This window comes from Entelurus aequoreus, linkage group LG05 (genome assembly GCF_033978785.1).
Source record: "Entelurus aequoreus isolate RoL-2023_Sb linkage group LG05, RoL_Eaeq_v1.1, whole genome shotgun sequence".
In the NCBI taxonomy this organism is placed as follows: Eukaryota; Metazoa; Chordata; class Actinopteri; order Syngnathiformes; family Syngnathidae; genus Entelurus; species Entelurus aequoreus.
The window spans coordinates 69,533,843-69,546,342 of NC_084735.1; the positions used below are offsets into that span (position 1 = coordinate 69,533,843).

Genomic DNA, 12,500 nt, shown 5'->3' on the forward strand with positions numbered 1-12,500 from the left:
TTTAAAATAATATATCTGAAAATATGTAATTGTGTGCATCACGACATCACAACCATAACTAAATCAGCTGACCACTCAAAACTAAAAGTACGCCAGTTAGTGACAAATATAAGTCAAGTCCAATAAACGTGTGCACTGTGCACTTTTGCAACCATTATCTATAGACATTAACTATTATTTTGCAGAAAAATAAGCATATCTGTTTTCTTCAGGAAGGATATGACATTTTTCTGATTATTTACGGTGTGTCTGCTGTGGAGAACAATTGTCAGACAGTAGGAGGCACGCAGCCTACCAATCAGACGCCGTTTTGTCAGAATGTGCATAAGTATTCATTTCTTGTTTACAATCAATTATAACAGCTTTTGCGATGAGGTGCTAATATCTGTGTGAGTTAGTTAGTTAGTTGGTTAGTTAATTACCTGCAGTTCACCGCCGCTGTTGGTGCTGGTGGTGGAGATTCACTTCCGACTCGGAACAATGTTTCTGGTAGTATTTCCTCTCTTTGAAGAAATATCCACTTTGCAAGTATTGCAAGTTGCCTTGTTGTCATCTGTGGAGGTTTCCCTCTTGGGGGTGGAGGGGTTCTCCTGATGCCGACAGATCTTCTTGAGCCCGTGGTACAGGGTTAAGCAAGTTTTTATTTTCATCCACGCATGGAGGGATTGCTTTCCAGCAATATGTGTTTGGGCTTTTCAGTCCCGTGTGTCTCTGTTCGTGTATGTTTTTTCTGTCTCCAACTCCAACAAAGTGTCTCTGCCCGGCTGCTGCCAATAACGCCGACAGGTGATTAGATAACAAGCCCCAGCTGGGCAATCTACTCACCTGCTGCTGCTTCGAGGCCGGTCCCTACACACCCCGCTCCGCGGCAGGCCCGCAGGCCACGCCCCCCTCCACATCATCCTTTCTCGTTAATAACTCTCCAGCTTTTGCGCCGCTTCCACGCCGTGCGTGGTGGCGTCATGCGTGCCCGTAGGTATGGATAAGGGAATCGTTAACAAAACAGGCAAATGATTCCCAGGAATCAAAACACTTGGAGCCGGTTGTAAACAAGAACTGTTTTTTTAATTCCCATCCCTACCTGTAAGGCCAGAAAAAGTTGCTAGATTTGTCACTCATCGCTTTTTAAAAAAACTCAATATATGGTCTGAATAAAAGTCGCTAAATTGGCTCCTATTGCTGCATCTTCTTGTTCTCTGGCAGACCAACTGCGAATGAGGGGTTTTAAGAACAGTGGAAAACGGCCTTACATAATAACGGCGTTACTTTTATAAGTAGAGAGTAATCTATTTAATTACTTTTACGTACGTTACAACGCCGTTACTGATGCATGTGATGTAACGTGGCAGGTTACTTTTGATGTAGTTGTATGTCAACAAGACAGCGCCAGAAGCACAGCAAGTTCAATGTCGGAAGTAACTTTTTACTAATGCAAGCAACAACCAGCACCACTGTAAAATGAACTAGATATTAAATGGGAAGAGTCAACATCACACAGCAAACATGCAACATGTAAGTGTGCGCACACACACATACCACTAAGAAAGAATAATGAACATCAAATCATTGATTGAAGTGACAAACTTGCAATTCTACAGTACCCAGTTTGTGGACAAGGAGACTACAGCAATGGAAGCAGATTCAATCTATTTATTAACCCTAGGTAACACAATCTAGTGACAAGATTCAACAGAGCTGCAAAAATGCCGCTGCAGAGCTAACAAAAACAGCCTACCTAAAATGCTGGTCTGTCTAAATATACACCAATTAAATATGTCATTAAGATATGAATTAAATGATCAAATGAAATAATTCATTCAATTGTCCAATAATTAATACAATAGTGACATTCACTTGAAATAGTTGTGTTTAACTTGTTTATTATTATTTATTTAGTTATTGATGAAATTATTCCATAATCAACCTATTTATTTATTTTCCTTTTTTTTTTACTGAATAGTCTATGATGTTCAACATGGAAAAATACTAAAATAATCTGTGAAATAATCTGTAAAAGAATCGTTCCAGAGCAGGTGGGCATGATCAGTGTTCTGATTGGTTGGACTGCACTATAAATGAATAAATAACTGGTCATTAAAAGAAGAAAAAAAGGATCTTGACATAAAAAAATAAACAAATTGCTTTAACACAACTATTTCACTGTGTAATTAATTGATGGGCTGTTTGATCAACTATTTGAAAATAAATCATGAATCTATATTTGTTATATGTTAATTTTTTTGGCTTTAATTAGAAAATGCCCCCCTTAATGTTGAATGTACGTGTTATATTTTAGTTTTTAGAAGAAAAAGTGGTAATTTCTTGCTTAATTGACAAAATCCTTGCTATATTAGATATCTTTAAAATATTATCATTCTGCTAAAAAAAAAGAAGAAAAAAAAAGAAAAAAAAAAATATATATCTATATATATACATATCTATATATATAGATATATATATATATATATCTATATATAGATATGTATATATATATATATATATATATATATATGTATGTACTATATGTCTGCTAGGAAAAATAACATTTGATGATGAACAACAGCTGGAGATAAGTTTTGCTTTCCATTATAAGCAAGCAAGCAATCATTTTCGATGAGTTATTAACTTGTGTGAGTTTGCGGCTGTATGACAAGCAAACACTGAACAAAAAACTAATAGTAGTGATACATTACTATTTACACATGGATGTTGTTTTAATATTTAAAAAAAGTAAAAAGCAAACCACAATGTACAAAATTATTTCAATACAACACATACATTCTTTGGGTCAAGTGTTACGGAGACACACTGAAGCATCCTGGCCAGCTTCCTGTCATGTGATCGTCAACAGGAAACACTGCAGTGAAGGTGACCTTGTCTTGACTTTAATGGACGGGAAACTCAAAAAGGTGTTCGTCTGTTAGAGGCTACGCACACGGAAACAGGCACCTACAACACTAACGTTGCAGAGGGAATACTTGTGGAAATGTTTTCCCCTCACTTTCATAACTCACAACATAATAAGGTTGTAAACTACATTGATGCTATCCTGAGGCAAAAGTATTACTGTAATGACGCTTTCTTTATGTAGTCGTTATGGATGTATTTTTGGAAATTATATATGAAATATAGATGAAAGTATCTAAGATTCACAGTTGTAGTGTTTCTCAATTTAATTTGTGGTCCTGAATTTGGACTGCCTTTGCTTAACAACACATTATAATGGGACTTGTTGCTGGGGTGAACTAGGACAGACATTGTGAGCCAGCAGGTTGTCTCTCAGGTCCAACATCACTGTGAACGGATGCTCAAATAGTTGTCTAAATTGTGTAATTATGACAGGGGTCGGCAACCTTCAGCATACAAAGAGCCATTTGAGCCCATTTCCCCCCAAATAAAACCAACCTAAATCCGTAAACTCTGTAAACAAAGCTAAACATTGCGTTACTTGAAACTAGTAAACACACATTTGTTGTATCTGCCTTATGTCACTGTTGTCAAATGGTGAGGGTTGATGATGTAGCGAGACTCGAGCGGCGTCCGTATGCATAGGGGTGTTTTTGCAATACTTCGCCATGGCGCTAGATCAGACCTGGGCATTCTGCGGCCCGCGGGCCACATCCGGCACTTTGTGCGTCCCTGTCCGGCCCGCGTGAGGCCAATCATAAATTACAAAATAAATTGAAAAAAGTATCTATGTCGAGTGTGCAATACAACGGTGCTGCTTTTGTTTTGAAAAGCGTTATGTGTATTACTTCCGTGTGGACGTATGCGCGTGCGTGATTGTGAGTGAATGTGAACAGCTGCAATCACAAATTACAAAATAAAGTTGAAAAAACATCTATGTCGTGCGCGCTATACAACTGTGCTGCTTTTATTTTGAAAAGTGTTATTTATGGGCGTATGTCCATGTGTAACCTGTGAGTGAAGGTGCACAGCGACAAGTGATGCACGGTTTACACCCGAGACGCTAAAAAGAGAAAAGTTGATGACGAATGGCATGTTTTCAACAAGACATGGACTGCCAAGCAACGTTCCCTCTAAGGTGCGCGCCTGCGCAATTGCGCACTGCTCAAGCGTCCTCTGCGCACAGCAAATATATGCCGCGCACCAAATCAAATCCCATCTGAATTCTAAACAAAATAAACACATTTATTCTGTGTAATTTTGCAATGCAACTTTGAGTGACAGTGACAACAAGCGGCCCTAACGGGGTTCGTCAACACCGTTCAATTGAACACCGTTCAATTATTGTAACGTCTATCGAGATGCTTCGAGGCCAGGAATTATATCGATGACTTTATTGAGCAAAACTGTTTATATTCGGCCATAACCACACCAAAAACATGAGTAAAACACTTCTATCTCCAAAACTAGTCATTTTCTGCCGTACAAACCAGGCCAAAACCAACTTGTCATCTGTCACCAACACGCATACCACTAAACCACTGGTGCGTTTATGGCCACACAAAAAGTCGGACAACTCAAACACCACACAAAGTTAAACTATGACTCCTCAGTCATACGTGTGCTTATTTTACTGTCATTTATTATTAATGTTAATTTATTTGTATTAATCATGGAATGCTGTTACTAGAGAAAGTTACAGGAACGCACACTTCATCCTATGCTTACATTTCATTGTGCAACATGAAGATGTTTAAGGGGAACTAAATGTGATCTCTGAAAGGGGTACAAATGATTTCCAAAGCAGTGCTTTTGGTATAAAGTTAAGTTAGGTTAAATGAAAGTATTATTATTATTATTAATTATTATTATTATTATCATTATTATTATTATTATTATTATTATTATTATTATTATTATTATTATTATTATTTATCTTACGGTATATATCAAAAATAATATTGAGCAAAATTGAATTGAAATATTGTGGATGTGGCCCTCCAGCAGTGCTCGGGTTGCTCATGCGGCCCCCGGTAAAAATTAATTGCCCACCCCTGCGCTAGATGGTAGAGCCAAGGGGGACGGTCAAGTAGAAGAGGGAGTTGGAGGAGGGAGCTTTTGAATTGAGCCTGGGCCTCGTCCTTCAGTGATAATAATACATAATAATGATTAAAGTACTAAGAAATGCGGTCTATTTGCCGTGCTAGAAGTGATTATTTCTTGGTTTAAATGACATCCCGTCCAGCTCACGTCCCGCTTCTTATAGGGGACGGCGTGGCGAAGTTGGGAGAGTGGCCGCCGTGCCAGCAATCTGAGGGTTACTGGTTCAATCCCCACCTTCTACCATCCTAGTCACGTCTGTTGTGTCCTTGAGCAAGACACTTCACCCTTGCTCCTGATGGGCCTGGTTAGCGCCGTGCATGGCAGCTCCTGCCATCAGTGTGTGAATGGGTGAATGTGGAAATAGTGTCAAAGCGCTTTGAGTTCCTTACAAAAAAGGTAGAAAAGCACTATACAAGTACAACCCATTTACCATTAAACATGCAAGGTGGTCAAGCCAGCGTCTCAATGAGTACTAAGCACCCTTTAGCCTTTCTCAAAGAAAAATGCCCCTATGCTTGCGTTGTTTTGGACTGTACGGAGTGTTCAAATCGATGAAAAGGATAAAAGTTTCTTCATAGTTCCTCGAGATGAGAATCAGAAAGGGCGGAAGAATGCAAGATTTTACGAAACGACAACAAGAAAAGTAGCATGCACTCCAGTCCAAGGGAGAGAGGTCAAATAATGAACGTGTTTGCAGTGATCACTTAGTTAAAGCTTTGTTTGATATATTTTTAACAGTTATTATTTCCCATTTAAGTATCATCTTGATATTATTTGTATTTATTGAAACTTAATGAATAAAAGAAAGCAAATGTTCAGCTATACCTAAAAGATTTAAGGTTTTACCAAAAGCAGCAATCATAAATGAAGCTTTCCGCACATACACAATGTTGACATCTATAGTTATACTTTAATAAAGACGGGAAAAACACGCATACTCGCGCGTGCTACAGCAACGACAAACATGGCGGTAGACGCGAAGATAAATTAGGCAAACTTAACCGAACAAAAACGATGCAGATTCATCCGGGAGAGTCTTGATACCAATTTCCTTGACCCAGCGACACACAAAGAAATTGTAGACCTCCATGCTGTCACAACTTTTCATCTGTTTTGCCGTGTAGAATGGCGTCTGGAGTTCGATATGTCTGGGAATGCGACAGAAAATCATTCATATCACTCGACAAATCTTTTTTTGATAAAGTATAGGGATCTATTCCATTGCTTAGTTAGATTTTTTCTCGTATCTGCTTTTTGCAGGAAGATCTAGGCCCCTTGCCTACTCAGAGAGTTAGCGTGCTGCTTACTGCACAACAGGCTTGGTTGACCACCACTGTTTTTTACTTCCGGGAAGAAGCCACGTCATGGAATACAAGCAATTATTAGTTTAGGGGAGTGGCTCCACACTGTGTATGGAGACATATGGAGACAAGCTGCTGGCATGTCAGCAACGAGACTACAAATAAATCCAGTGTCAGACAGAGGGGATCAACGTTTGTGATTGGCATTCCAAGATGTGAATCGGCATATGCTTTTTACAAAAATCAGCCAATACAGCTCAATTATATTTCAAATTTTTGGTCCTTTCTTGTTGTTTTTATTGTGTCCAAAATGATAATTTTTATTCAAAGAGACTACAATATGTTCCGTAAAGCCTTGACATTATTTTTTAAATGTGCTTGGAATAGACCTCGATAAACTTAAGTGCATTTTTAGATATTGAATAAAAATACTTTAATTACCTGTCTTTTTCCTGTAAAAAAAAAAAAGTCTGAAAAAGACAAGTCTTCCTATTGATTTTTCTACATGCAAACCTGTAGTTGATGGCGACTTCTTCTGGTCACTCACCCAAATCAGTGATTTGAAGGATAAAGCGTGTTGTCTTATATTTGGTTAAATGTTCCAGGAGGTAAAACAAGAAGACCTTGCTGTTCTAACTTGTCTCGTCCTTCCTTGTTTCAGGTCTGTCCACGGCCAAACGGAAGTTCGCCGACTCTCTCAATGATTTTAAATTCCAGTGCATCGGAGACGCTGAGACGGACGATGAGATATGCATAGGTGAGCTCGCTGATGTTAAGTCTAATTTGACAAAATCTATCCAAACACAGGCAAAATGTCTGACCTTTATGACTCTTTATTTTAAAAAAATAGTATAGAATCACATTTGCAGAAACATGCTGAGTCAGACCCAATCCTGACAAACATGAATGCTATTGTTTTGCTGAGGAATTACATAATTAGTCATTCCATGAACTCACCAAGGCCTTTTTTGGTGTCTGTGGAAACATGCAAACAGCAGTCACCACACCCTCTAGTGTGTGTATGTGTCTGTGTGTGTGTGTGTGTGTGTGTGTGTGTGTGTGTGTGTGTGTGTGTGTGTGTGTGTGTGTGTGTGTGTGTGTGTGTGTGTGTGTGTGTGTGTGTGTGTGTGTGTGTGTGTGTGTGTGTGTGTGTGTGTGTGTGTGTGTGTGTGTGTGTGCGTGTGTGTGTGTGTGTGTGTGTGCATGTGTTTGTCTATGCAACCACCCACTGCTGTTCGACTATCTCTATCTGCGGTATCTTCCTTCAACAGCTTGCAGGCCTACTACACGTTTTCTTTTTTTTTTTTAACATATTATCATACTTACACCGTGCCCTCTCTTTTACCATCAATACTGCTATCACACACAAAGGCAAGGGTAATGACTTGTGACACGTGTATTTTAAAAGTTGTTTCACACTCACTCGTCGGAAGAAAATGACTCACTAACGCAGAATTCAGCGTAGGGCAGTTTCAACTTTCTTTCAGAGTGAAATGGTGATAAAGAAATAAAAGGAAAATAAAATAATAAAAAATCCCAAATTGAAACTAGGACAAAACCCTATTTAATTTTGAATTGTGTATAATTAATTACGGATTTCACATTTTTGTTATGTTTTTTTCTTAAATGTGTATTATTTATAATTTCATTCAGTTAGATTCATTTTTGTTCATATGTTTTATATATTCAATTTTATTATATACAACAAATACATTTAGTAAGGATTATTTTCTATCAATTATTTTTGATTTTGTAATTTTATACTGTATGGATTTACGGTATATTATTTACTAGTCTTTTCAGCATGTCACAGTTTTTATTAAGGTTGTCCCGATTCCACTTTTTCACTTCCAATACAATATCGATATTGGAGTCTTGACTAATACCGTTATTGATCGGATTCAATATTAGTACATATATTTTCATTATTTAGTAGTGTGGAATCTCAGAAAAGTCTTGTTCATGTGAAATTACTCAGAGAATAATGGTAGGTATGAAAAACAATAAACTATTCATTATTAACTGTGTTGAATGGATTTATGCTAATGGCCACAATAAGTCTCACAATAATTAATAACAAGCAACAAGTTACTTGTTTGCATACTTTTTATAGTGACAAATGTCCATCTTTAGACCGCAATATTGTTCAATTAAGATAATTATTACCTATGTCAACACTACTCAGATCCCAACCCTATAACCCAAAGTCATACCCGCCCCCTTACATAATCACAAACAAGTCATAGCCTATAGCCTAACCATGTTACTTTTAGATGTAAATATAAAACGGAATACAATGATTTGCAATCCTTTTCAACCATTATTCAGTTGAATATGCTACAAAGACAAGATATTTGATGTTCAAACTCATAAACTTTTTTTTTTGCAATAATAATTAACTTAGAATTTCATGGCTGCAACACGTGCCAAAGTAGTTGGAAAAGGGCATGTTCACCACTGTGTTACATGGCCTTTCCTTTTAACACTCAGTAAACGTTTGGGACTGTGGAGACACATTTTTTAAGCTTCTCAGGTGGAATCTTTTCCCATTCTGCTTGATGTACAGGGGTCGTTGGTGGTTTAGGCTATGCCTTACGTTGTTCAAATGGAGTCAGGGGCTTCGTTGTCTATTTAGGCTTCATAATGCGCCTCACATTTTCAATGGGAGACAGTTCCTGACTACAGGCAGGCCAGTCTAGTACCCCGCACTCTTTTACTATAAGCCACGTTGATAACACGTGGCTTGGCATTGTCTTGCTGAAATAAGCAGGGGCGTCCAAAACACGTACCTATGAGCAACATAGTTGCTCCAAACCTGTATGACCTTTAGCATTAATGCGCCTCACAGACGCCTGCACCAACACCACCCCCATACCATCACAGATGCTGGCTTTTCAACTTTGCGCCTATAACAATCCGGATGGTTCCATTCCTCTTTGCGACCACCACCAAAAAAAAACGTCCACAGTTTCCAAAAACAATTTGAAATGTGGACTCGTCAGACCACAGAACACTTTTCCACTTTGTATCAGTCCAGCATAGATGAGCTCAGGCCCAGCGAAGCCGACGGCGTTTCTGGGTGTTGTTGATAAACGCTTTTCGCCTTGCATGGGAGCGTTTTAACTTGCACTTACAGATGTAGCGACCAACTGTAGTTACTGACAGTGGGTTTCTGAAGTGTTCCTGAGCCCATGTGGTGATATCCTTTACACACTGATGTCGCTTGTTGATGCAGTACAGCCTGAGGGATCGAAGGTCACGGGCTTAGCTGCTTACATGCAGTGATTTCTCCAGATTCTCTGAACCCTTTGATGATATTACGGACCGTAGAGGGTGAAATCCCTAAATTCCTTGCAATAGCTGGTTGAGAAAGGTTTTTCTTAAACTGTTCAACAATTTGCCCACGCATTTGTTGACAAAGTGGTGACCCTCGCCCCATCCTTGTTTGTGAATGACTGAGCATTTCATGGAATCTACTTTTATACCCAATCATGGCACCCACCTGTTCCCAATTTGCCTGTTCACCTGTGGGATGTTCCAAATAAGTGTTTGATGAGCATTCCTCAACTTTATCAGTAGTTATTGCCAACTTTCCCAACTTCTTTGTCACGTGTTGCTGGCAGCAAATTCTAAAGTTAATGATTATTTGCAAAAAAAAAAAATGTTTATCAGTTTGAGCATCAATTATGTTGTCTTTGTAGCATATTCAACTGAATATGGGTTGGAAAGGATTTGCAAATCATTGCATTCCGTTTATATTTACATCTAACACAATTTCCCAACTCATATGGAAACAGGGTTTGTAATATGAAAGCATTTGTTAATCACAAAGATTATTTATTTTACACATAAACCTTAGATTTAGGTCAGGCTGATTATAAAAATGAATACAAATCAAATATACGGCATATGAAGGGAATCATAAATAACTGATGAAAAATATATTTACACACAATTATGTTTTGCTAATATGAATTAACTAAATTAATAATGTATATGTTTGTTACGTATATAAAATTTAAAGTAAAAATGAAAATACAGCCTTACCACTTTAGTCCTAATTTTTGTGATTAAGAAACTTCTCTTTGACTTGAGTTTCAGACTTCTTCGGTTTTTTGAGACAGAGTAGTGTACAAAGAGAGTATGGCCAACCCGGTTTTAGGCGATCTCCTCAATAAATGGTCAAAAGGCACTCAGGTGACTATAGGGCGCCATGACTGCTACTAACTTTGAGCAGATGCTATGTTTTTGTGGCGCTTCCTCGTTACTTTTTCGACGTGTAAAAATGCCCTGTTGTGCAGCTTTGTGCTGCTCCGCCCGCAAGATTTGTGGAAAGCTTTTACATTGCTTTCCCCAAAACCCTTGCGGCCCAACAACGGTTAAGAAACACTGTTCTAAATAAATGCTTTGTTGTGATGCTTTAACTTAAAAAAAAATCTTGACTTTTACTTGATATGCCCAAAAAGTGCTTTACACTACTGCTCATAAATTGTAACATAATATGCTAATTAGAAGAATTGAAGCAAATTTTTGTTTGGTGAATTCCAAAATTCTCTCCATTTTGCCGTTTCCCCAGCTAAGTCTCTTCAGGAGTTTGCAACCGTTCTACAAAATCTGGAGGATGAGAGGACAAGGATGGTAAGTCACCCTTAGTAACTCAATATAGAAGACTTATATAGTACTTTTTAAATGGCCTTGCGTGTGCTTTGCATACATATTTTTGCACGGTGTGTCCTCAGATTGAGAATGCCAACGATGTGCTCATTATGCCTCTGGAGAGGTTCAGGAAAGAGCAGATCAGTGCAGCTAAGGTAAGACTGTGAGGCTCCTCTCGTCAATAACATGTATGTACTACTACACACACTGCATCCATCTCATTCATCAGCAAATCAATAAACACCCTTTTAGGTTTTTCAACTGTCAGAAACCTGACCTGACATCCGCTTTGCTAATATTGTTACATAATAGTGGCAGGAACTGATGCTGTGTGGTTGTTGGCATAGGGAGGGGATGGGTGCAGGTTCGATACCCACTACAGAACTAACCAAGTAAAACATAAAGACACTGGTGTAAAATAAATATTTATTAGTAGTTTAGAGCTAGGAATGATTTACTCATTGTACTTTTTAATCAAAACTTAAAAAAATCAAATTGCCAAAGAATGTAATATATTGTATGTATTTATTAAAAAAAACTGTATAACATTTTCTAAATATAAGGTAAACTAAATTTTTAACCATTTTATTTTGAACTTGATACAATTGTATTTTATGATATTATTGTAGAATATTACATATTTGTTTACGTGATTGTATAGAGTTTTAATTAAATACAATTTAATTTGATTAAATATTGATTTTAAATTACCAATTTAATTGTAATTACATGTTTGTTTACAAAACCGCATATTACTTTAAAAGAAATTAAAAAATGTTACTTTTAAATATCCATCCATTTATTACCGCGTGTACCTTTTTTTGGGGTGGCAGGGGGTGCTGGAGCCTATCTCAGCTGCATTCGGGCGGAAGGCGGGGTACACCCTGGACAAGTCGCCATCTCATCGCAGGGCCAACACAGATAGACGGACAACATTCACACTCACATTCATAATTACATGACAAATCAATTATTGTTAAATAATTTGATCAAATAAATGTTTTAACATTTTATTCAAAAAAAAAAAGAAAATTAATGGCATGTTCTTATTTACATAAATATTTCTAAAATGATTTAAATTGAAACATAATCAAATGTGTTTATTTACAAAAGTATATACTAACTTAATACAAATGTATCTATTCTTTCTAAATTGATGTAATTCAATTATACTTTATTCAACTGTACCCTTAACTTTTTTCTACATAGATACTAGCTTTAATTAAATCAAATATATTTATTTAATACGATTTAATAAGGTACAGTTTATTTACCATTTTGTTGCTGAATTTGTATAAATTGTAATTTATTTATAACAAAGGACTCACAAAACACAATAGTATAGCTCTGTGTTGAGTTATATTCCTTTTCAAATCTTGTTTTACTACTTTCCTAAATTCCATAGAAATGTATTATAAGTTCTTAGCAAGTTTTGTAGCACATTTAAATAAACAACCGGCTCATTCTCCATTATTATTGTGATTTCTATGGAAGCATCACATGATCTGTTTAGGAGATTAACTGACAACATTA

At 37.2% G+C, this 12,500-nt stretch overlaps 1 protein-coding gene across 3 annotated transcripts in view; it reads left to right on the top strand.

Annotated features, from left to right (window-relative positions):
• LOC133650953 (rho GTPase-activating protein 26-like) overlaps window positions 1-12,500 on the top strand; it is a 155,146-nt gene that overhangs the window by 66,780 nt on the left and 75,866 nt on the right. For all 3 annotated transcript variants that reach the window (XM_062048760.1, XM_062048758.1, XM_062048759.1), the window contains exons 3-5: window positions 6,973-7,068; window positions 10,888-10,949; window positions 11,051-11,122. In XM_062048760.1, the coding sequence (XP_061904744.1) occupies window positions 6,973-7,068; window positions 10,888-10,949; window positions 11,051-11,122 (230 nt within the window). The remainder of the gene's footprint in view (window positions 1-6,972; window positions 7,069-10,887; window positions 10,950-11,050; window positions 11,123-12,500) is intronic.